General features: G+C 45.4%; 1 protein-coding gene and 1 long non-coding RNA gene across 3 annotated transcripts in view; one reads left to right on the top strand and one right to left on the bottom strand.

The window, feature by feature from the left end:
* Window positions 1-19,354, bottom strand: part of LOC105480850 (lymphocyte cytosolic protein 2) — a 50,741-nt gene extending 31,387 nt beyond the window's left edge. The window contains exons 1-3 of the mRNA XM_011740045.3: window positions 19,054-19,354; window positions 14,777-14,839; window positions 9,255-9,301 (exon numbers count right to left, since the gene is read on the bottom strand). Of these exons, the coding sequence (XP_011738347.1) occupies window positions 9,255-9,301; window positions 14,777-14,839; window positions 19,054-19,131 (188 nt within the window). The 5' untranslated portion in view covers window positions 19,132-19,354. The remainder of the gene's footprint in view (window positions 1-9,254; window positions 9,302-14,776; window positions 14,840-19,053) is intronic.
* LOC139363703 (uncharacterized) lies at window positions 1,790-7,195 on the top strand. 2 transcript variants are annotated; one of them, XR_011624467.1, is made up of 3 exons: window positions 1,790-1,928; window positions 2,929-3,033; window positions 7,067-7,195. It is a non-coding gene; the product is annotated as an uncharacterized lncRNA (long non-coding RNA). The 2 variants fall into 2 exon arrangements; XR_011624466.1 differs by lacking the exon at window positions 7,067-7,195 and adding an exon at window positions 3,563-3,692.
* Window positions 19,355-20,845: the final 1,491 nt, after the last annotated feature.

Raw genomic sequence — 20,845 nt, 5'->3', positions numbered from 1 at the left:
GAAGCACCTTCCAAGCCTATGGGACCACTGCCAGGGACTGGTGGACGGGGCAACAGTGATGGTGGGCACAGCAGGGAGGTGGTTGCTATGGCTATCACTAGGTGCAAACCTTCAAGTTACACCCTACCCCCAGAGGACCAAGTGACAGTGAGTGGAGGGAGGTGACTCATTCTCCCTTCACCCCATAAACTCCACGCCTCACTCAGGACCAGAGCAAGACGTGACGGGGGCTGGGCAGCCATAGGCAGTAGTCCTCTCTGCTTGCCTTCGTTTAAGGAACTAGCTGGCCCTGGAAATGGGCTGAACCTCCCCCGAGGAAGCCAGCCCATTGTAGGAAGGTGGCACTCTACAATGACCTGGGTTCCAGCCCAGCTGCATCCCTAACTTGCAGCATGGTGGGGGCCAGTCTTCATCTTCTCAGTCTAAGGGCTCTCCTGGTAATGTACAAGGTACAGGGGCTGCAGGCACAGACAGTCTAACTGCAATGTCTGGCCCCAAGGGTGGCGCCCACTGTGTGACCTCAGACAAGGCAGCTGCCCTCACCTGGCCCCAGATTCCTTATCAGCACAATACAGGGGTTAAACCTGATTAGTGAATCCCTGATGGGCTTGATCATCATGATTACCTAGCTCTACCTGTTACAAACACTGGTCACCAGGCCCAGCCAAACCTACCTGAACAGACTCTCCGGGGAGAAGCCTGAGGCTCAGTGACATCAACCAGCCCCCAGGTGATTTTTATGATGATCCAAAAAGCTTGTGAAATAAATCCTGTTATTCTTGACACTGATGAAATTGTTTGTTTGCTTGTTTTAAAGAGAAGGAGGAGGAAAGGCAGGAGAAGGAACTTGGTGATTCTAAAGGGAGTGAAGTAGGGGAGTGGGGGTATACGAGGCCTTAGCTGGCCTTTGATATAGCCCTTTAATTCTCCCCCATGCTTGAACAACTGTGAAGGAAGACCTACTAGTGGGTCTAGAAATCAACTTTGCTGATGACACAAGATGAAAGAAACTATACAAGAAACGAAGGCTGGCAGGCAGGTGGAAAAGAAGGGAGAGAGGGAGGGTGGAAGGGAAGGGAAGGGAACAGAAGGAAAGGAAAGGGAAGGAGAGGGGTACAGAATAGAAAATATCAGCGCACAAAGCATCCATTGTCCCGTGAAAATTCCATCTTCGTTTCCTCTACTGTGGCACGTGTAGCTGTGTACTGGCTTATGGATATAGAGCGCGTTCTTGCCACAGCTTTGGCCAACTTCTGACCTACTCCTTTTATGGGGCCCTCCCACAGTAGGAGCCTTGTTCCCTGGGCTCAGATTTCAGACTGCCTGCTGCTCCCTCCCAGGACAAGGCTTCCAGGCCCTGGGTAGGGCAGATGCCTCTTCCGCAGCGCTGTTCTCGCAGTGGGACCCTGGACCTCTCCTTTTCCCCACCCCTCCTCCCTGCACACATTCCCATGCTCAATCCTGCTCTCACTCTGCATTCCAATCCTTCTTCCAAGGAACAAAATGTTCTTTCTGTCTTTAAAGATCGTCTGTAGTCCCAGCTACTCGGGAGGCTGAGGCAGGAGAATGGCGGGAACCCGGGAGGCGGAGCTTGCAGTGAGCTGAGATCCGGCCACAGCACTCCAGCCTGGGCGACAGAGCGAGACTCCGTCTCAAAAAAAAAAAAAAAAAAAAAAAAAAAAAAAGATCGTCCCTTGAACCAAGAGCTAAACCTTCTAAATTCTATCCTTGTTACCTGAGAAGCCAGAGGCAGCCAGATGTTTTAAGACTCAGGAAGGAGCCTTTCACCATAACCTGAGGCCTCGATCGACAGCGTAAGAGTAGGACATAATAATTTGAGGACACAGGGTGTTCTCCCTACTTGTCACCCATGTCCCACTGCAGTTTTACATGGAGTGTTTTCCTGGTGCCTCACGATCATTTTCCTGGTATACAAGTATAATTATTCTCATTTTTACAAATAAAAAAGGCAGGGCTGGCCAGCTGCGTTGCATGCCTGTAATCCCAGCACTTTGGGAGGCCGAGGCGGGTGGGTCACCTGAGGTCAGGAGTTTGAGACCAGCCTGGCCAACGTAGAAAAAGCCCATCTCTACTAAAAATATAAAAATTAGCTGGGCATGGTGATGCCTGTAATCCCAGCTACTCAGGAGGCTGAGGCAGGAGAATCACTTGAACCCAGGAGATGGAGGTTGCAGTGAGCCAAGATTGCGCCACTGCACTCCAGTCTGGGCAACAAGAGTGAAACTCCAACTCAAAAAAAATGGGCGAGGCTCTGAGGGACGCAGCTGTCAAAAGGCACGTGACCAGCATTTATGGGGAGAGGAGGCTTCACTTTGAGAGCTGTGGGCTTGCACTGCAAGAGAAGGAGCAACAGCCAACGGAGGCACCTTTCCTGTGGGAGGGCCCTTCAGGACTGACGAGACCTGGGTCCCTGGACAGCAATTAGCCACTGAATGGGACAGGGGAGGACCATGTTGGAGAGAGGCCCTGTCACTCTTTTGGTTTTGCTGAGGGCTGGCCGTACTCTTTTTTTTTTTTTTTTTTTTTTTTTTTTTTTTTGAGACAGAGTCTTGCTCTGTTGCCCAGACTGGAGTGCAGTGGTGCGATTTCGGCTTACTGCAAGCTCCGCCTCCCAGGTTCATGCCATTCTCCTGCCTCAGCCTCCCGAGTAGCTGGGACTACCAGCACCCGCCACCACACCTGTCTTTTTTTTTTTTTTTTTTTTTTGTATTTTTAGTAGAGAGGGGTTTCACCATGTTAGCCAGGATGGTCTCGATCTCCTGACCTCATGATCTGCCCTCCCCGGCCTCCCAAAGTGCTGGGATTACAGGCATTTGAGTGGCCACATTCTTTAACAGGCACAGGAATATTCATTTCGCCTCTGTGTCCCTTCCCCCACACCTTTCCTGTCTTCTCTGTCTCTGGTAGGGAAATAGGCACAAAGGAGATGCCTCAGGAGGTTGTTTCTGCCATTAGACTCACAGCCTTTCAGGAAGACAGACAAACACTTCTGCTTATTTCTCAGCTTGAATCGTAAGTTTTCCCAAACTAATTGCACTATTGGTAATGGCTACAGGGAGAACCAGCAGAAAGAGTATTATCCAATACCTATCTGCTGCCTCCACCGCCCACCCTGTCACTCTCCTCTCCTTAATTTTAAAGTTACACTGTGGATTTAAATGCAAAACATATAGCATCCGCTCCTTTAATGAACTCCGAAAAGGCACCAGTAGATTTGAACGCGTATTCATGTATTCTATTGATTTAACCAGACTGTCGTCAGCTGTACCATGAGGGTCAACCTAGGCCCTATAAAGGGAGCCTTTATTTTTTTTCTTTAAAAATCCTCCACCTTTACAATGTTGGAGGTGTCTTGGGATCAACCATGTCCTGAGAGAGTGACAGTATTTTCAGGCTGAGAGAACCTTCCTCACCACAACTTACCTTCTTAAAAATCTATTTAATACTTATATTGTAAGCGTCAGGGAAGGAAATAGAGACATTCAGAGGAGTGTAATATTGTTTTGGTTTTCTGTACATGAACACAATTTCTTTTCCAAAGGCCTTTGGGGTAATGATCAAGACAAATAAACCTGTGTACAAGGGCTGGAATGAATAAAGTATTGAACACCTGTAAGTATCAAGGACAGCACCAGGCAATTTATGTTTGCTGCCTTCTTCAATGTTCCCCACTCCTTAGAAGTTAGCTCTTTTCCCTTCTACAGACAAGGAAGCTGAGGCTGATTGCTTAAATGACTTCTCTGAGGTCCTACAGCTGGCGGGAGGCAAAGTCAGCTTCAGAGCCTGGATCTCCCTCACTCCAAAACCCTATGTCCTCTCTATTCTTTAATCTCTCCTCTCCAGAAAGACAGAAGAGTTAAAAAACTAAAATTGCTCTAATTGGGATTTTACATAAAGCAAGAATAGCCAACACTTATTCAGTGCATATTGTTATTTTCCCATTATTTCCCCTAATTTTCCCATTAACCCTCTGAGGTAGGTTCTATCATTATTTGCATTATACAAATGAGGAAGCTGAGGCTCGGAGAACTGAGCTAACTTGCCCTCAAGTCTCACGGCCTGTGAATGGAAGGATTGGATTTCAAGCATCTGACCTCAGAGCCTGAGCTTTTTCTCACTAAGCTCTCCTCTCTGCCTGTTTATACCCAAAATAATAACACTTAAAATTCGTGGGCTTGTATAGTCTCTGCAACCGATTCTTTCCTTTTATAGTTTAGGAAGTTGAGGGTGGTCGAGGGATGTGTCCCAGGTCACATAAGTCATTGGAAGTAGAGCTGGAATTGGTCCTTGTTACACATTTCTGCCAAGAGGGACAGTGAGTCTCTAAGTCACCTCATTAGGGCAGCCTGGACCTTCCCTTGATATCTTCTCCATCGTTCTCCATATTAACCTTTCATGTTCTATGGGCAGGCAGAGCTCATAGTCTATCTAGGGTGCCCATTCAAACACATTGGAGGAGGGGATTCCCTCACAGGCCAAGTTTTTGTTTCAGTTTTCAGAGAGCTAAAGAAATATCCCACCCCAGTCCATTCGCAACGTGTTTATAATTCTCCCGTTCACGCTAACCAGAAGCCATTTCCCACCCCTACCACCTTCTCCAGGCTCTCTAAAAAGCTAGAAGACATCAGCTGAGCTTAGCCTTAAGGTGAAAAAGGATCTTCCAAGTTGAAAGTGACTTCTTTATCTCTGTCCTTCCACTGTTCTGATTAAATCTCTTCCATCCTCCCATCTTCATAGCTACAGTGCTAAGGGAGGTTCTTAGCTCATTGGCAGGATCTTGGTCACTACCAACTAACTTGGTCTCATGTCCCCAGCTGGGCTGTCCTCCAGATCATCACTTACATGTCCTGGACAGAGATAAGACACAAATTTACCTCGATGCTTACTTCACCAACACTCTCTGGCTCCTGAGAACTGCTCACGGGACCTTTATAAATTGTGGCACACCGCCCCCAACCAGTCACTTCAGCCTCTGCTTTCCACTCACCCAGGTATACGCCCCAGCTGCTCTGCCCCACTGGCCGTTCTGCCAGGCACACTGGGTGGTGCCTCTGTAATATGTTCCCATTTCTAGAATGTCCTCCAATCCATCCTTCCTATTTCAAGATTTAACTTAGGGTCCCTTCCTCCCTTGTCTGCCCTGAATACTCTAGGGAAAATTACTCCTGCCTTCCTACTAGCCCTTGAACTTGTGCATGCATGCACCATTGCACTGTTGTAATTGTAGTATAGTTGCTTTGCTTGTCTGTCTGACCTCCCTTTAGAATGTGAGTGTCCTGAGGATGAGGATTCTGTCCCATATCTTTGTAGCCTGAGTAATTTTAACAAAGGCCTGACACATTGTAGTTATCTAATAGCAGTTCACTAAATGAATAAAGTATTATGGAACTCTTAATCTTGTATAGGGACCACAGGATGCAAACTCAAATGCCCTCAAGGGCCACGTACATACATAGACCTACATAGTTACCATTTCTGGCATTCTTCATTCCTAGGTACACATCCAGGTTAATATCTGGTGTCACCTCCTTTCTGCTTGAAGGACTTTTAAAAAGCACCTACAGTTTAAAAGGCAGTACAGTTCAGATTTTGTGTGTCTGAAAAAGTCTTTATTTCGTCTTCATTTTTAGAAGATATTTTTGCCTAGTATTGAACTCTAGGTTGACAATATTTTTCTTTTGCTATTTTACTTTCGAGAAAGCTGCTGTGATCATTAAATTTGTTCCTTTGTATGTAATATGTCTTTTTTTTTTCTGACTGCTTTTAAGATTTTCTTTTTATCATTAGTTTTGAGCAATTTGATTATGATGTACCTCAGAGCTAGTTTTCTTCCTGTTTCTTACATTTGGAATTTGTTGAGCCTCTTGGATCTGTGGGTTTATAATTTGCATCCAGTTTGCAACATTTTTAGCCATTATGTCTTCAAGTGTTTTATTTCTGTCTCTCCTACCTCACTCACATGCACATTCTTTCCTCTCCTTTGGGGACTTTAGACATATATTTGGCTCTTTGAAATTGTCCCAAAATTCCTTGATGCTTTTTTTTTTTTTGATGGAGTCTTGCCCTGTCACCCAGGCTGGAGTACAGTGGTGCAATCTCAGTTCACTGCAGCCTCCACCTCCCAGGTTCAAGTGATTCTCTTGCCTCAGCCTCTTGAGTAGCTGGGACTACAGGCGCCTGCCACCACACCCAGTGAATATTTGTATTTTTAATAGAGATGGGGTTTTGCCATATTGGCCAGGCTGGTCTCAAAATCCTGACCTCAGGTGATCCGTCCACCTCAACCTCCCAAAGTGCTGGGATTATAGGCGTGAGCCACCACACCCAGCTCCTTGATGCTCTTTTCAGTGTTTTGCTTTAGTTTTTTTTCTCTGTGTGTTTCAATTTGGACAATTTCTATTACTGTATCTTCGTGTTTACTACTATTTTCTTTTGCAATGTCTAATCTGCTGTTAATTCCAAGCAGTGTATTTCTAATTTCAGATTTTATAGCTTACATTTCTAGAAGTTCTGTTTGGGTTTTTGTTTTGTATTTTTTAAATTTCCTATGCCCAAATTTAACTTTTAGAACACATGAAATACACTCAACATTCTCTTTGTCTGCTGATTTTAATCTCTGTGTCAGTTATGGGTCAGTTTTGATGTTTTAGTTTTTCTCCTTGTTGTGGGTTATATTTTCCTGCTCATTTGCATGCTTGTTAGTCTCTGATTAGATGCCTAATATCATAAATTTAATTTGTTGGGTAGTGAATATTTTTGCATTCCTATAAATAGTTTTAAGTTTTGTTCTGAGATGTAGTTAAGTTACTTAGAAGCAGTTTGTTTCTATTGGGTCTTGCTTTTAAGGTTTTCTAGCCAGGATCAGAACAATTTTTAGATTAGGGCTAATTATTGCCCACTGCTAAGGCAAGATCCTTCCAGGCATGCTACCCAGTGACTGTGAATCTCCAGGTTTTCCAGCCAGGCTGGAAAGGCACCATTTCCAGCCCTGTGAGTGGCTACTCTTTCCTCCAGTCCTGTTGGGTAGTTCTTTTGCCACCTACAGGTAGTCTCTTCTTTCATGCATGGACTGATCTGTGCTCTGCTAAAGAGGGGCCCCTCTGAAGCTCTCCAGAATGCTGACTCTATGCAGCTCTCTCCTCGCTGACACCTGTTGAATGAACTCCAGGCTCCTGGACTCTCTGCTGCCTCCTCAGCTCAAGTCGTCCACCAGACCCGGCACTGTGTTCCCTGCTCCCTGTGCCATGGCCTGGAGATTCTCAAAGCAGCAACAACCATAGACTTCACCGACTTTGTTTTCCATCCCTCGGTGTCTGATGCCCAATGTCTTGAAAATTGCTCTTTCATGTATTTTGCCTGGTTATTTGGTTATTTCAGGTGGGAAAGTAAATCTGATCCCTGTTGCTTCATCTTTTTCGAAAGCCAAAGTTCCCATGATATGAAATAAATGGTTGATGCACCTTAGGATGATCCCTCAGGGAATGATGGGACCCTGGTGAACTGGGGAGCACAAATCCCAACTAAACAGGCAGCAGACATCAGATCCGGCTGACTATTGCCACAGTAGAATATATGCCCTAAATTGCCACATCTTTCACTTGTTTCTAAAGAGGCTGGATTTTGTGAAACTTTTCCTGGTTTCAAAGCACAGTGGTCACCAAACTTAACACATCTGCAGCCTGGGACTGGCCCACCAGCCACCAATTCTGATACCTGTGTGTAAAGATTCCTGTTTTGCAAATAACTATGGTTTATCTCTACAACATCACATTTCTGCAATCATAGAAATGTTCCATATCTGTACTCTCCAGCATAATAGTCACCAGCTATACATAGCTATTAAAATGTGGCTAGTGCCTCAGGGGAATGAATTTTAAATTTAATTTAAATTGAAGTAGCCACATGTGGTTAGAGGATATCCTTAGAAAGCTCAAGCCATCTTCAACAACATGTGTCCCTGGAGATAGACAGCACCAAAGGCAAATCCTTATTCCTCTCTTTTCCTTCCCCCTTCCAGACAAGGGAAAGCCTATAGCCATGCTAAAAATATTCTCCTTAATTGAGCTGCCAGCATTCTTACCTATTCATGAGATCTCCCCACCTCCTAGTCCTTTGGCCTACTCCCTTTTATTATGATGAGCTCTGAGACCCTTAGAGTAAGAGAAGGGTCCTCATAGAATGTCCAGAGAAGAGAACTCAAACTGGTATCACACAGACTATATGTAGCCCTTAGGTGTGTTTACTGTGGCATTCACAATATTTAAAACATTTGAACCAATGTTTAAAAATTGAGATATATCATGTGAAACCCATTTTTCTAGTTATTCTTGATAAATTTGAAGATTGGACATTGTTGGGTCCACACTGGCTGGAGCTGAGGAGCTGCTGCACTCTTTGAATGGAACATATGATATCTGATTTGCCACAGTCCCCACCATTCTCTATTGTTTCACCAACAATGAGGCTTTGCGATGGTTACTTTTTTCATCATATAACTGTGCTATTATTTTTCTTATAATGGAGAAATATTTCATCACACAGAATGTTTACCACTGTTTTGTCCAATGATGATAAAACAAAACAAAACAACAGGGCTTTGTGTGCCAATTTTACACATTTATAGTGGGCTCCTGCAGGTATTTGAGTGTGTGAGACCTTTACTAGAGGGATGAAAAATACATGGCATGACACGCATACTGCAACTTCCCATTTCAGCACCTACGGCAGACATGAATAATCAATCACAGCTCCCTTTCCTTGGGATTCTTCTCCACGTAACCTCCCTGGCAGCCATTCCCAAGCCCTCAGTATCGACACATAATCATGTCCATTGCCGTCATCTGGTTCAGCTCTCATTTTACTGTGTGAGAAATGGAGGTCAAGAAAACTTAAGCCATCACTGAGTCAATGGTGATGCCACGATGAAACCTTGACACTGGTGCTATTTTCACAGGCCCAGCCCCATGAGAAGAGAGGAAATGAAAACACGGGCCAAAGTTGGGCTTGTTTTTGGCAAGAGCATCCAGGTCGCCAGCTGGGCTGGATCTGCGCCTTCTGTTTTCCAGATCTTCACGTAACTTCTGTTCCCCACATCCTGTCCTTGCCCTCATCCTTCCTACTTGCTTTCTTATTTCAAGCCAACAGTGACATAGAACTGACCCAGCCCTCACTCACACTACTCCCTATTCCCACCTCTGCTCCCAGATCACCCATAGAGTTGGAGGAGTACTTACGGCACCCGGAGCTTGGGGAACTTCTGGATGTCATTTTCTGTCAGGTTCTGAAATGAAGACACATACGGCAGGCAGGTTACAACCCACAGAAAGGGCTTTGAGTAGGAGGGGAAGAGTGATATGTGAAACAATATAGGGAGTGTTGGGGACTGTGGCAAACAGAGGAGAAACCTCCCGCCCACCCACCCTCCCAAAGTGGGCAGCCTCTAGATGTTTTGCCTAAAAGCCTGTGGGCCTGGTGTTGCTGGAGCTGCTTTTTCAAAAGGAATCCTTAAATCTGGGTTTTATATAAAATGCTCTGAGTTCTAAATGTTGACAAATAATTTTGACTTAAGCACTGTGAGAGCTAAATCTGTGAAACCAAACGACTCGTTTTGTGGGTTGCATTCGGCCATGTTGTGACCTCTTCCCTACACCCCAGACCTCAGGCCCTCTCAGTCTCCACAAGGTCAGCTGCGGAGAAGCCAGCCTGGAGCACTGTGTGCCTCTTTTACTGACATCACACCCCGGAGAGCCTCTTTCACCAGGGTTATTGGTAGAATTCTTAAGATATGGGGATGCCATGCAAAGGCTTTCCTGAGGGAACTGAGAAGGGAGAGGAGAAAGAAACTCATATTTGTCAAGAACTAACCCTGGGCCTCTGCCTCTTAACACCTTAGTGATCAACTCTGTGATGCAGGAGTTACCAGCATTCCCATTCCGCAAGTGAGAAAGCCGAGGCTCAGGGATATGAAGGGGATTTCCACTTGTGGGGAATGAGCTGGGGCTGGAATTCCACTCTAGGACATCCACAGTCTATTTTCTTCCTGCAAACCTCCATCCTACCATGTCTGATCCTTTTGAGGGCCCCCGTGCCCCATGTTGGAGGGGAAGATGGGGGGAAGGGTGAAAGGAGGCATCTGGGACGGAGGAGGAGAGGAGAGCACGTCAGAACTGGGAACAGAAAAGAGACTGGGCATGCTTTCCATAGAACCAACGATGAGCTGACAAAGGGCTCCACCACCATTCTAATTAAGGCCAGAGGGCTGGGTAGTTAGGGTGGGAGCTCTGGAATCAGATGGGCTGGGTTTGAATTTTGGTTCATTCACTTAGCAGCTGTCTCATTTAGGGCATGCTCTTTGCCTCTCTGAGCCTCAGTTTTCTTGTCTGTAAAATGGGGACCATAACAATAATAATGATACCCATCTGTCAGGGTTGTGAGGACTGAGTGGGATGGTGTATGTAATGTGTTTTGGCACAGTGCCTGGCACAGTGTGTGACGGAGAAATGGAGGAATAAGAAGAGGAATTTCTACCCCTGGTGGGGAAGCAGCAGGGGTCTGGGTGAGTCTTCGAGTTTAGTGTTTTTGCTTCTTTTCCCTGTCTGTTCTGGGAGCTGCCTGTCAGGTTTTCTGACCATTGGAAAGATCTGGGCACTATTCTTTGAGATCAGCGGGCACAGAGGCTGGGGCTAGGGCATCTTAGCAACATGTTCACTGGACCCATCTGATCCAGCTCATAGGCATGATTTCTGATTTGGACGCAGATCAGACCACCTGAGGCAGGGTTGGGGCTGGTGAAGGGAGTCAACCAGAAGTCCTGAGGGCATCAGGCTTTTGGCCAAGCTTCTTAACTCCTCTTTCTTTCTTTCTTTCTTTCTCTCTCTCTCTTTCTCTCCCTCTTTCTTTCTTTCTTTCTTTCTTTCTTTCTTTCTTTTTTTCTCTCTCTCTCTTTCTCTCCTTCTTTCTTTCTTTCTTTCTTTCTTTCCTTTCTTCCTTTCTTCCTTTCTTCCTTCCTTCCTTCCTTCCTTCCTTCCTTCCTTCCTTCCTTTCTCTTCTTTTTTTTTTTCTTTTCTTTCTTTTTTTCATCACTGAGCAGCAGCATCTCCCTGCTTCTGAACTACCCCCACTCAGGGAGGTACCAAGACTCATGTTTTGAGTGTGATGTGAGGAGTTGAAGCCTTCCTAAGGGCTGCCAGAGGGGCGGCAGCTGAGCCCTGAGCAGCTGGCCACCAGCCTCTGCTCTGCTGAGAGGAGGGCATAAGCTGAGGGAATTTCAGGAAGATTGTGGAGGAGGAGGAGGATGTGAGCGTGGCTGGAGACACATAGGAGCAGAGTGTTAGGAAAGAGGAAGACATTCACAACAGGGACAAGAACTGTAAGGAAAGATGAGAGATGTTGAAACAGAATTTTTGGAGAGTTTTGCTATGTGATGTAACCCCCTCTTCCACCTCTTCCAAAAGCCTTCAGCAAACTCTGGGTTATTTGCATGATGATTTTGGAGTTAAGATTTGTGGCTTTGTGGGAGTATGATTATATGCTGTGGGTGTTGAGAAGAGGGGTACAGAAAGAGGAAAGCCACAAACTGGGCCTGGTGGGAGAGGCAATGTGGCAGACATGGCTGCTTGCCTACCCAGTACCCACTCTCCCTTTGTTTTCCTACTGACAGGACCTGGATTTCATTCAGGGCAGTAAATGTGCTTGTTCAAAATATTTAACTCCCCAGACTCCCTTGCAGAGGGTGGAGGTCACATGACTCTGCTGTGGACAGTAAGATACAACCACAGTCTGCTGGATGGAGCTCCTGGAAAAGTCACTACTTTCCTGGAAAAAAGGGAGCATGCATTTACCATTCACCATACACCTTCTCCTCTTTGCCTTTCTCCCCTCCTCCCTGCCTTTCTCTCATATCTCCCTGGAGATATGATGCCTAGAGGTGAAGTGGCCAACTCATAACCGTTAGGACAGAAGCCACAGGCTTTTCCATAGGTTAGATGAAGGCTGGGTTCTTGATGACTTCCTTCACCATCGCCAAGCACCCCCCTATACATTTATTATTACTTGAAACAGACTGACCCTTATTTGGTTGGGCCACTGTGGTCAGGTTTCTGCAACATGGATCACATGCCTTCCCAACTGACACAGGTCTCAAGCTCCTTTTCTCTTCTTTTTATACCTTGTAGAAGCATAGCTTCTACCAGATAAGGATCTATCCTTTTCAGTGGAAAACAAAAATGGCAAAGAAAGAAAGAAAGAAGGGAGAGAGAGAGAGACAGAGAGAGAGAGAGAGAGAGAGAGAGAGAAGAAAAGAAAAGAAAGAAAAGGAAGGAAGGAAAGAAGAAAGAAAGAAAGAAAGAGAAAGAAAAGAAAGAAAGAAGAAAAGAAACAAAAGGAAGGAAGGAAAGAAGAAAGAAGGAAAGAAAGAGAAAGAGATGGAGAGAGGGAAGGAAGGAAGGAAAGAAAGAGAGAGGGAGAAGAAAGAAGAAAGGGAAGGAAAGGAAAGGGAAGGGAAAAGAGGGAAGAGGAGAGGGGAGGACAAGGGAGGGGAGGGAGGGAGGAAGGAAGGAAAGAAGGAAGGAGGGAAAGAAGGAAGGAAGGAAGGAAGGAAGGAAGGAAGGAAGGAAGGAAGGAAGGAAGGAAGGAAGTAAGTTAGGAAAATAACTAGGGCCTTTCACTTTTGCCTTCAATAGCAGAGTGGCCCTGGAATTACAGAGCTGGAAAGGGTGATAGATGAGTAATTAGAGCTTAGATCAAACATCCCCAATTGTATCCAGCACACCTGTGGTGGAGGGTGGGTTTCAGCAGAAGCTGCCTTTACATCTCCCAGTTGCTGGGACAGGCACTGGATTCTGCTTCCTTTCTTCTGGTTCCTATCACCCTACTTTCCACTTCCTCCTCTTCATACAATGAACAGAATGTGCCACATTGTCTGAAGAACTGAGAGAGGACAGATTGGAGCAGAGGAAACATAGCTGCCTAGATACTATCTCTCAAACAACCCTGTTCTACCAGGCCTGACACTCCCACCGGGACTGTTGTGGGGAATCACAGAGCCGGGAGGGGTCATCACCCACCATGACCCAGTCCACTGTGCTCAGTCAACAGGGTAGGAAGCAAGGCAGGCTGAGAGAGGGCAAGCGCTTGCTCAGGGTGACCCTGAGGAAGACCCTGTGCCCGAGGCAACAGGGCCTCGCAGGCACCACCTGCAAAGACATCTTCCTCCCTTTCCATTCAACTGTGATAAGTCTTTGTTCTCAGTGCTAATAGCACCAGAATGAAATGTTTGGGTTTAGCAGTAATTTGCAAGAATAGCACTAAAACTCCAGGAATTCTACGGACTCAAATCTCACTACGAATAAAAAAATATTGTTAAAAACTCAAATGGTATTAGACTAAATTAAGTGTATGCTTTAGTTCAATTATGAGGTCTGTGACATAGAACAAATCACATCACAGCTCTGCATGTGTTTCCTCATCTGCAAATGAGGTAGTTGGAAACCTTTCTGAACATACGTTTCTGCTATAAAACAAGTTTCTAGAAGGCAGAAATCGCATCTTAACCATTTCTATATCCCCACCACCTATAATGCTCTCCAGTATGTAAAAGCAGCTCAGGAAACTGCTTGTCAAGTGAACCAACAGGCAAATGAATGAATGATTTAGGTGGACAGTGAGTAGACATGTCTTACATGGCACCTGGAAGCAAAACTCAGACCAATAGGAGCACAGGTTAGTTTCAGCATAAGACTTGAGAGCTGCCTAGAAAGGGCCACATGACTGTGGGTAGTGGCGAGCTCACCATCACTGAAGGAATTCGAGAAGATGTTGGTAGCAGAGATGTAATAGAAGAAATGGATTGGTGTTCTCTGGGGGCAAGCTGGAGCTGTGATCTCTCTGGTCTTGTCCAAATGGCCTGAAGTCTCATGGTCAAGTTCCCTTACTGACAATGTCTTACAGGGAGACACAATTTAGCTTATTGTCCTCACTCTGAATTTAAATTAGGAACATCTACCCCCATGAGACCCTTGAAGTCTTGTTTTCAAAGAGTAAAGAAAAGTTCCCAGAAAGGATGGTTTGGTGCAGTCAGGGTCTTTCTTAACCCGTGGGCAAAGGTGTCATTTCAGGGAAAATGCTCAAACCACCTCCCCGACCACAACCTAGCACCTCTGTCCCCACCATTAAAGCTGCATCATTTTCCCTTTAATGGCTTAGTCTTTAATATACATCTGCACCTTGGTCTTAGACTTCAAGCTTTTTGAAGTATAATACAGTGGAGACAGCCATATCACATGTGCGTTTGATACAATATCAGCTTTATGAATCTGGTAGTGAGAAAGAAGGAAGTAATTGAAACAATGAGGGTGATGCCATCCTTTATTTCACTCATGAGTATGTGCTCCAGAGTGAGAAATGGGAGGTGAGAAGCTTCTGTTCGCCTATGTGGTCCTTCTTCCCCTTGGGCTTCTCAAAGGATGGATGGCATTTAAATAGATTCTCCAGATTATTTTTTTTTACTATACTTGGATTCCTCTTTAAAGTGGAAGTGGAAGATCAGAGAGGGGTTCTGGATGGTAGGATCCTGAGAGGTGGTGAGAGAGGGGGCCCTACCAAATTTCTGGAGAAGGCAAAGGGCTGTGTGGTGATCCTAAAGACAGACGTTGACCATAGGTGTCCCCGGGGAAAGGGTAGGCCAGTTGGCCCTGCAGCCGTGGGGAAAAGTGCTGAACAGTCTTGGTTTCAGTGTGTTGGACTAGCCAGAGCTTACCAAGAAGCGAGCCCCATCGATGTGGTACTTCTTCACTGCCTTCTCACAGTCCTTATAGTTGAGCTGCAAAGAGAAGAGGAAGGTGTTGTCACTGACGGGCAGGCTCATACCATTGGTTCCTCTCCCTTGTCTGCCCCAGAAACTTAGCACTTTGCGGTACTTGTGGCTAGCCAGGCTCCCCACTGCCCTCCCTTGGCTAACAGAGGGCCCAGTCCCCACCTCAGCCTCGCTTTCACTACCCCCTTGGGACTGCCTGAAATGGAGAAATTGCCTTCCTCTAAGGCTTCGGGGCCAACCCTTCCAGAAAGACTGCCTTCAAGGCATGCAGAGCTCTGCCCTATGCTCCTCAGGAAGGTAGAGAGGGGCTGAAAGAAGAAAAGAAATACCATCCATTGTCTCGATGCCCAGAGACAGCCTCAGTGTTTCTTTCAATGCTTTCTTCCTAGCATGTTTCTAAACATAATTGAGGTTATGATTTAGATTCAATCTCATTATCCTGACTTTTTTTCTCTTAAATTACCTGAAAGGATAATATAAACACTGCCTAGTGTTATGCAAACTCAATTTAAACAATATTTTAATGACCACAACATTATTTAATCATTCCCTTATTGCTGGACGTTTATTTACCAAACTGCTATTTCAATAATGATAATAAAAATGGCTAACAATTATCGAAAGCTTTCTGTATGGCAGGCATTGGTCCAAGTGGTTAAACTAGTCTTCAATCATTTTACCCTCACATTTTGCAGATGGGGAATGAGAGACACAGACAGCAAGTAACTTGCATGAGGTTCCATGGATTTTAGGTGACAGGTTTCAGAACAGGCTTTAATGTCTCTTTCAGAAATATTCCCCTTTTAATATCAGTATAACTTATATACGGTAAGTAAAATGAGCAAATGAAAACGCAGCTTCATTTGTTTACAGTACATCATCCCAATCAAAATAGAGACCAGCATGGATACTATTTTGCAAAACTTTTTCCTCCCTCTTTGAGATAAATTGTTTAAGTCAGAATCTCAGAACAGAGTTATATAGTATCCATATGAATGAGCATTTTTAAGACCTTGGTTATTTTCCTAAACCAATCAGCAATCATATGAATTGCTGGTTTCAACTTGTCCTCAACAGCATAAATGTTCACATTTGAAGTATCTCTCAGTTTGCTGCTTTGAGGTGGAGCATTTAAGGTTAAATGTTTCTCCTTGAGGATCCCAGGCTCTCCTCACAAGGAGGGGCCTCATGGTTTGTGGCAGCCTTCTTTTGGAGCACATTTTAAACCATCTTTTTATCTTATAGCTGACAAATCCAAAGAATAAATACAATTGTTGTGATGTCTTAGGTTGGAAGGGGGGGATGAATATCACACTCAGAAAGCTGACTTAAAAGTTGATATTGAAAGCACGTCGCGTCTACAGAGCCCTGGTATCCACTTTATCTACAGGCAGTGGGGGGTAAGTGGTTCTCAGAAGAGTCAACTGCCTTTAATTCATCATTCTCACTGTTATCATTATCAGATAAATCAGATGATTTTGAAGAGTGCTAACTTTGTGTCTAGATCAGCAGAGAGTCCTGCAGACTGGGACCCAGGCATTTGATTCTGCTCCAGCAAGATCTGGGCTTGTGGACCTCAAATCTGTATTTTTAAGAAGCATAAAGTGGTCCAGAAAATTTACCTGGATTTGTAGTAAGGAAGACTGAGGCCTCTAGAGGCAAAGAGGCTGGTGTAAGGTCACACAGTGTGCTGAGATACCAGCTGGGACCCCACCTGGGATTAGGACACATAGCTCTGAGCCAGTGCCTCTCCACTGCATGACCCAAAGATGTTCTCCTGCAAGTCAAAAGGAATTGGACAGATTGAACAAATATACAACATGGTCTCAGTCCTCAGGAGCTTATATTCCAGACACAGGATGAGGTACACGTGTCAGAGACAAGAAGACACAAAATCCCACCAGTCTGCATTGGTGTCCCCAGCTAGGAGCCAGTTAATAGAGAAGGAAAAAGGGCAGATGGAACATGCATTAGGACCCATCTGTCTGCTGAATGCCTTACACCCATCATTTCCTTTAATCCTCACAACCAGCCCATGGAGTTAGTTACTGTTCGTATCTCTATTTCACTGATGAGGAAGTTGAGGCACAGAGAAGCAAAGCAACTATGGGAAAGTCGCCAAGCTAGCAGGTGGCAGAGCCAGGGCAAGGTGTGTCTGACTCCAGAGCTGACTCAGGAGGTATCTCCAAGGGAGGCATCTCCAGGAGAGGTCGGACCCCACTACTTGGGTAGAGTTTGCATCTGCAGATCAATCCTTTACATGTCATGATTGATGGCTGAGATCTATTCCTAAAAAACTCTGCGGTCCATTCATTTGGTATTTTCTTTCAGGGGGCTGAGGTACTCAGAATCTGAAGGGTTTCTATCCACGTCTGTGGAGAGACTAGGACTTCCAGGATCACAGATTCACCTCAGTCTCCTAGTTTCTCCCCTCAGTCCATTTATGCCAGAAGAAGGAACCTGCTTGGATGCCATAGATTTGTCCTGGGGTCTGAGATATCCAGGAACAAAACTCTCCCTTCCCCCAGCTCAGGCACAGACGTCTTCCGATACCGTCCCTGACCCATGGTCCATCTCCCTGTACTGACGGGAGTTTTAGGGATCAGTTCTCTGTTGCTCAATTGGATTGTGTAATTCTCCTGGTCACACCTGAAAGTCAGGCCTGTCTGTGCCTCTCAGCCCATCTCAAGTCTTTCTCTTCATAATTCTCAATTCCTTTCTTTTTCCTTTACCAAGGTAACATGCCACTTTATTCCCTCTTGGCAAGTTTTACCTTGTTGCCCTATCTTGTTTGGTCTATATTTGAGAAAGATATTAGAAACAACCTTCAAAAAACCAGTTGTGCAACAATATTTGCTGAAACCTAAGTTTATTATGACCTTGCAGAAGGAAAATAACAGAAATGAAAGCACTAAATATGGCAAAAAAAAAAAAAAAAAAAAAAAAAAAACAAAAAACCAGGATCTGTGAGCTGCACCCCTACCATACCACACCTAGTTTAACATGTTCGCATTTTCTTCTTCAGATTGGGGTAGAACAGCTGTGACTATAAATGCCTTGGAACTGCATAGACTCCAGGTTTGGCTATATGTCCTAGGGAACCTCGTCTACCGGCTTGAATCTCAATTTCCCCAGGAAAAACAGGAAGCTGAGTTAGATGACTTCTACCATCTTAGCTTTACAATCTCATCTTTATGACAGTCTGGAATGTCAACAGAATCTGATGCCAGCCTGCAGGGATGAGGTGTTAGAAGCTTAAATGTCTCTCACAAGGCATCTTACCGCATGGTCAGGGTAGAGGGACACTAAGTAAGTCATGTGGCTTGAGATCTGCCCAAGCAGATGTGTCGTCCCCTTCTGCCAATGACCAAGCACAGGGATCCTTCAATCTTTCCTCTAAGCCCAGAAGACAGGACAGCAACATTCTGATCCCAGCACTGCCACAGCTTCTTCCCCTCTAGGGGCCTCAGTTTTCATAGCTATAAATTGGGGCTTATATCAGTTTTCTGGCCTGCTTCACAAGACTCTCATAAAGCTCCAAGGAGACTCTGCCCCAAGCAGGAGCTTGAGGACCCCCCTCAGGGTTGTGAGCAGTGAAAGCCTAAATGCCGTGTCTGGCACCTGCTCATCTTAGTCCTCTAACCTACTGTGTCTGGCACCTGCTCATCTTAGTCCTCTAACCAGCCCTCCCACCCTGCCTATTCTTTCTCCCGCCTCCAGGACGCCATGTCGCCCCTTTCTAGTAAGAAGCGTTGATCTCATTAGCAGTTGCAACAGTTCTCTGCATCTCAGAGCATGGACTTTAAAACCAGATAGGTGTGACTTGAAACTTGCCTCTATCACATGTGGTCCCTAGGGCTTCGGACCATTTCAGTTCCCTGAGCTGACTTTACAGCTGAGTCAAGGGGATAACAATGCTGACCTCACAGGAGAGTAGGGAGCATTAAATGGGATGGTGCCTGTGAAACACTGAATTCAATCCCTAGCACATAATAGGCACATACTCTTTTGAGGGCTCCTGCTCACATCCTTCTCTCCAGAACTCATTGCCAGGAAAACTCAGCGGTCTATATGGCGCTCACTCAACCAGTAAAGTTGCCATAGGGTTCCATTGCTATCTTATACACCTCCCACATTCTGCCCCAATTCCATTGTCAAGCCTCAGTTCAGCCCACGAAGGGCACTATCATCATGACCACTCACACAAGAGCAAGGCTCACCTTCTTGAAATAGTCAGCAAGGCTGTCAGGGTCCCAGCCCAGGACCTCTGAGCGAAAGGGTACATTCCTCAGTGCCATGGCTGCTCTCCCAGGAGGAAGCTCACAAGCTGAGCATGAGCGCTGCACCCATGGGCAGAGAAGCTCAAATCCAGAGCTCGGAGGCGTTCTTGGCTCTTCCAACTCCCTGCTACCCTGTGGAACACCCTTGTTGGAGCCGATGTCTTTTCTGCCGTAGCCAGATCCCAGAAAGCAACGACTTCCTCTGCGAACAAATATGGTCTCTTCTCAGAAAACGACTCAGCTAGTTTCCTTTACCACTTCCTCTGCTGGGCTCTAAATAAGTAAACAAGGAAGCCCAGCTCTGGGGGCTTGAGATGCAGAGACAGCCCCAGGGTTGGTAATTCCCCACTGACTCCAGTCACTCCAACCCAGTAGGAGAGGCAATGAAGGGGTCTTAAACTCCGATGTGAGTCCGAGTATTTTTCCTTTAAACTCTGGGCACCCATATGTCTACACTGCATTCTTGCTCAGCGGGGGCTTTGCAGACCAAAATCTATGCTGATGGTTGACCTGAAATACGGACAATTTCCCACATCAGTGAACTGCTGGAGCGTGGTCTTTTAATGCTTTCCAACCACCTTCCCCTCCCACCATCAAAGACTGGGATTCTTTCAGCTGCCTATTTACAGTTGTCATGAGAGGGTCCTCAAGGAATGAGTGAGTCAGATACCCAGGGCTGAACAAAGTGCTGCACTATGCAAGCAGGGCTCAGTTTCTTATGTGACTGTTTCTGTGCTATGCAACCTTAGGCAAGGACTTAAAAGCTGGGAATCTCAGTTTCCAAATCTGTATAATAGGAAAACAGTGATTCTTCATATACACATAAAACTTAGATGCATTTAACTAGACAAACCTAAAAAGAAAAATTAAAAAGAAAAAAAAAACTTAACGATTGCTATTGATAGTGTCATATATTCCATTCACGATTGTTTCCACAGTATATTTTATTCACTATTGATTCTGCCATATATTCTAGCCAAAGAGCACATTCCCTGGAGATAGGAGGTGAGAATCTGCTGTTTTCTTAGTTTCAGACATTGTTTATTTCTCATAATTGAACAACTTATTGGCAGAGGGTGAGTCCAGTGTGTAAAAGCAACTATATTTGTGCAATAAGGCAACCTCTAAACATAAGTTACTACTTCATCTAATGCTACACACACACGCGCGTGCACACACACACGCACACACACAGAGTCATCTGTTCCAAGGCTGTTGCCCTTACTAAGTGATGCTATGTTGGTCCTTGAGGTGGTGCCTCCCTGAGGGTTTTCAAGCATAGCTTTGGCCATGCACAGTTTCTGTCTTATACACACACTGAGGAGCCCCGCAGTCACTGTAATGCACTGGCCTCACAAGCTGGTGGGTAGCTTAAATGAAATACACATTTTACTCCAGGCCCAGCACCAACTCATCAATGTGAGCTGGTGTTAGCCTCACCTTAGAAGGTGCTGAGGGCATCAGTGAAGGTAGCCCAGGCCATTTGTTCCTTGCAGGGCCTCACACCTAAGAGCTCTTTCTCTCTCTCTTTCTTTCTTTCTTTCTTTCTTTCTTTCTTTCTTTCTTTCTTTCTTTCTTTCTTTCTTTCTTTCTTTCTTTCTTTCTTTCTTTCTTTTCCTTCTTTCTTCTTCTTTTTTTTTCTTTTGAGACAGAGTTTCACTCTTGTTGCCTGGGCTGGAGTGCAATGGTGCCATCTCGGCTCACCGCAACCTCTGCCTCCCAGTTTCAAGCG

Source organism: Macaca nemestrina, chromosome 6 (genome assembly GCF_043159975.1).
Source record: "Macaca nemestrina isolate mMacNem1 chromosome 6, mMacNem.hap1, whole genome shotgun sequence".
In the NCBI taxonomy this organism is placed as follows: Eukaryota; Metazoa; Chordata; class Mammalia; order Primates; family Cercopithecidae; genus Macaca; species Macaca nemestrina.
The sequence above is the reverse complement of the archived record's forward strand: the minus strand, read 5'-3'. Positions and strand labels throughout refer to the sequence as shown.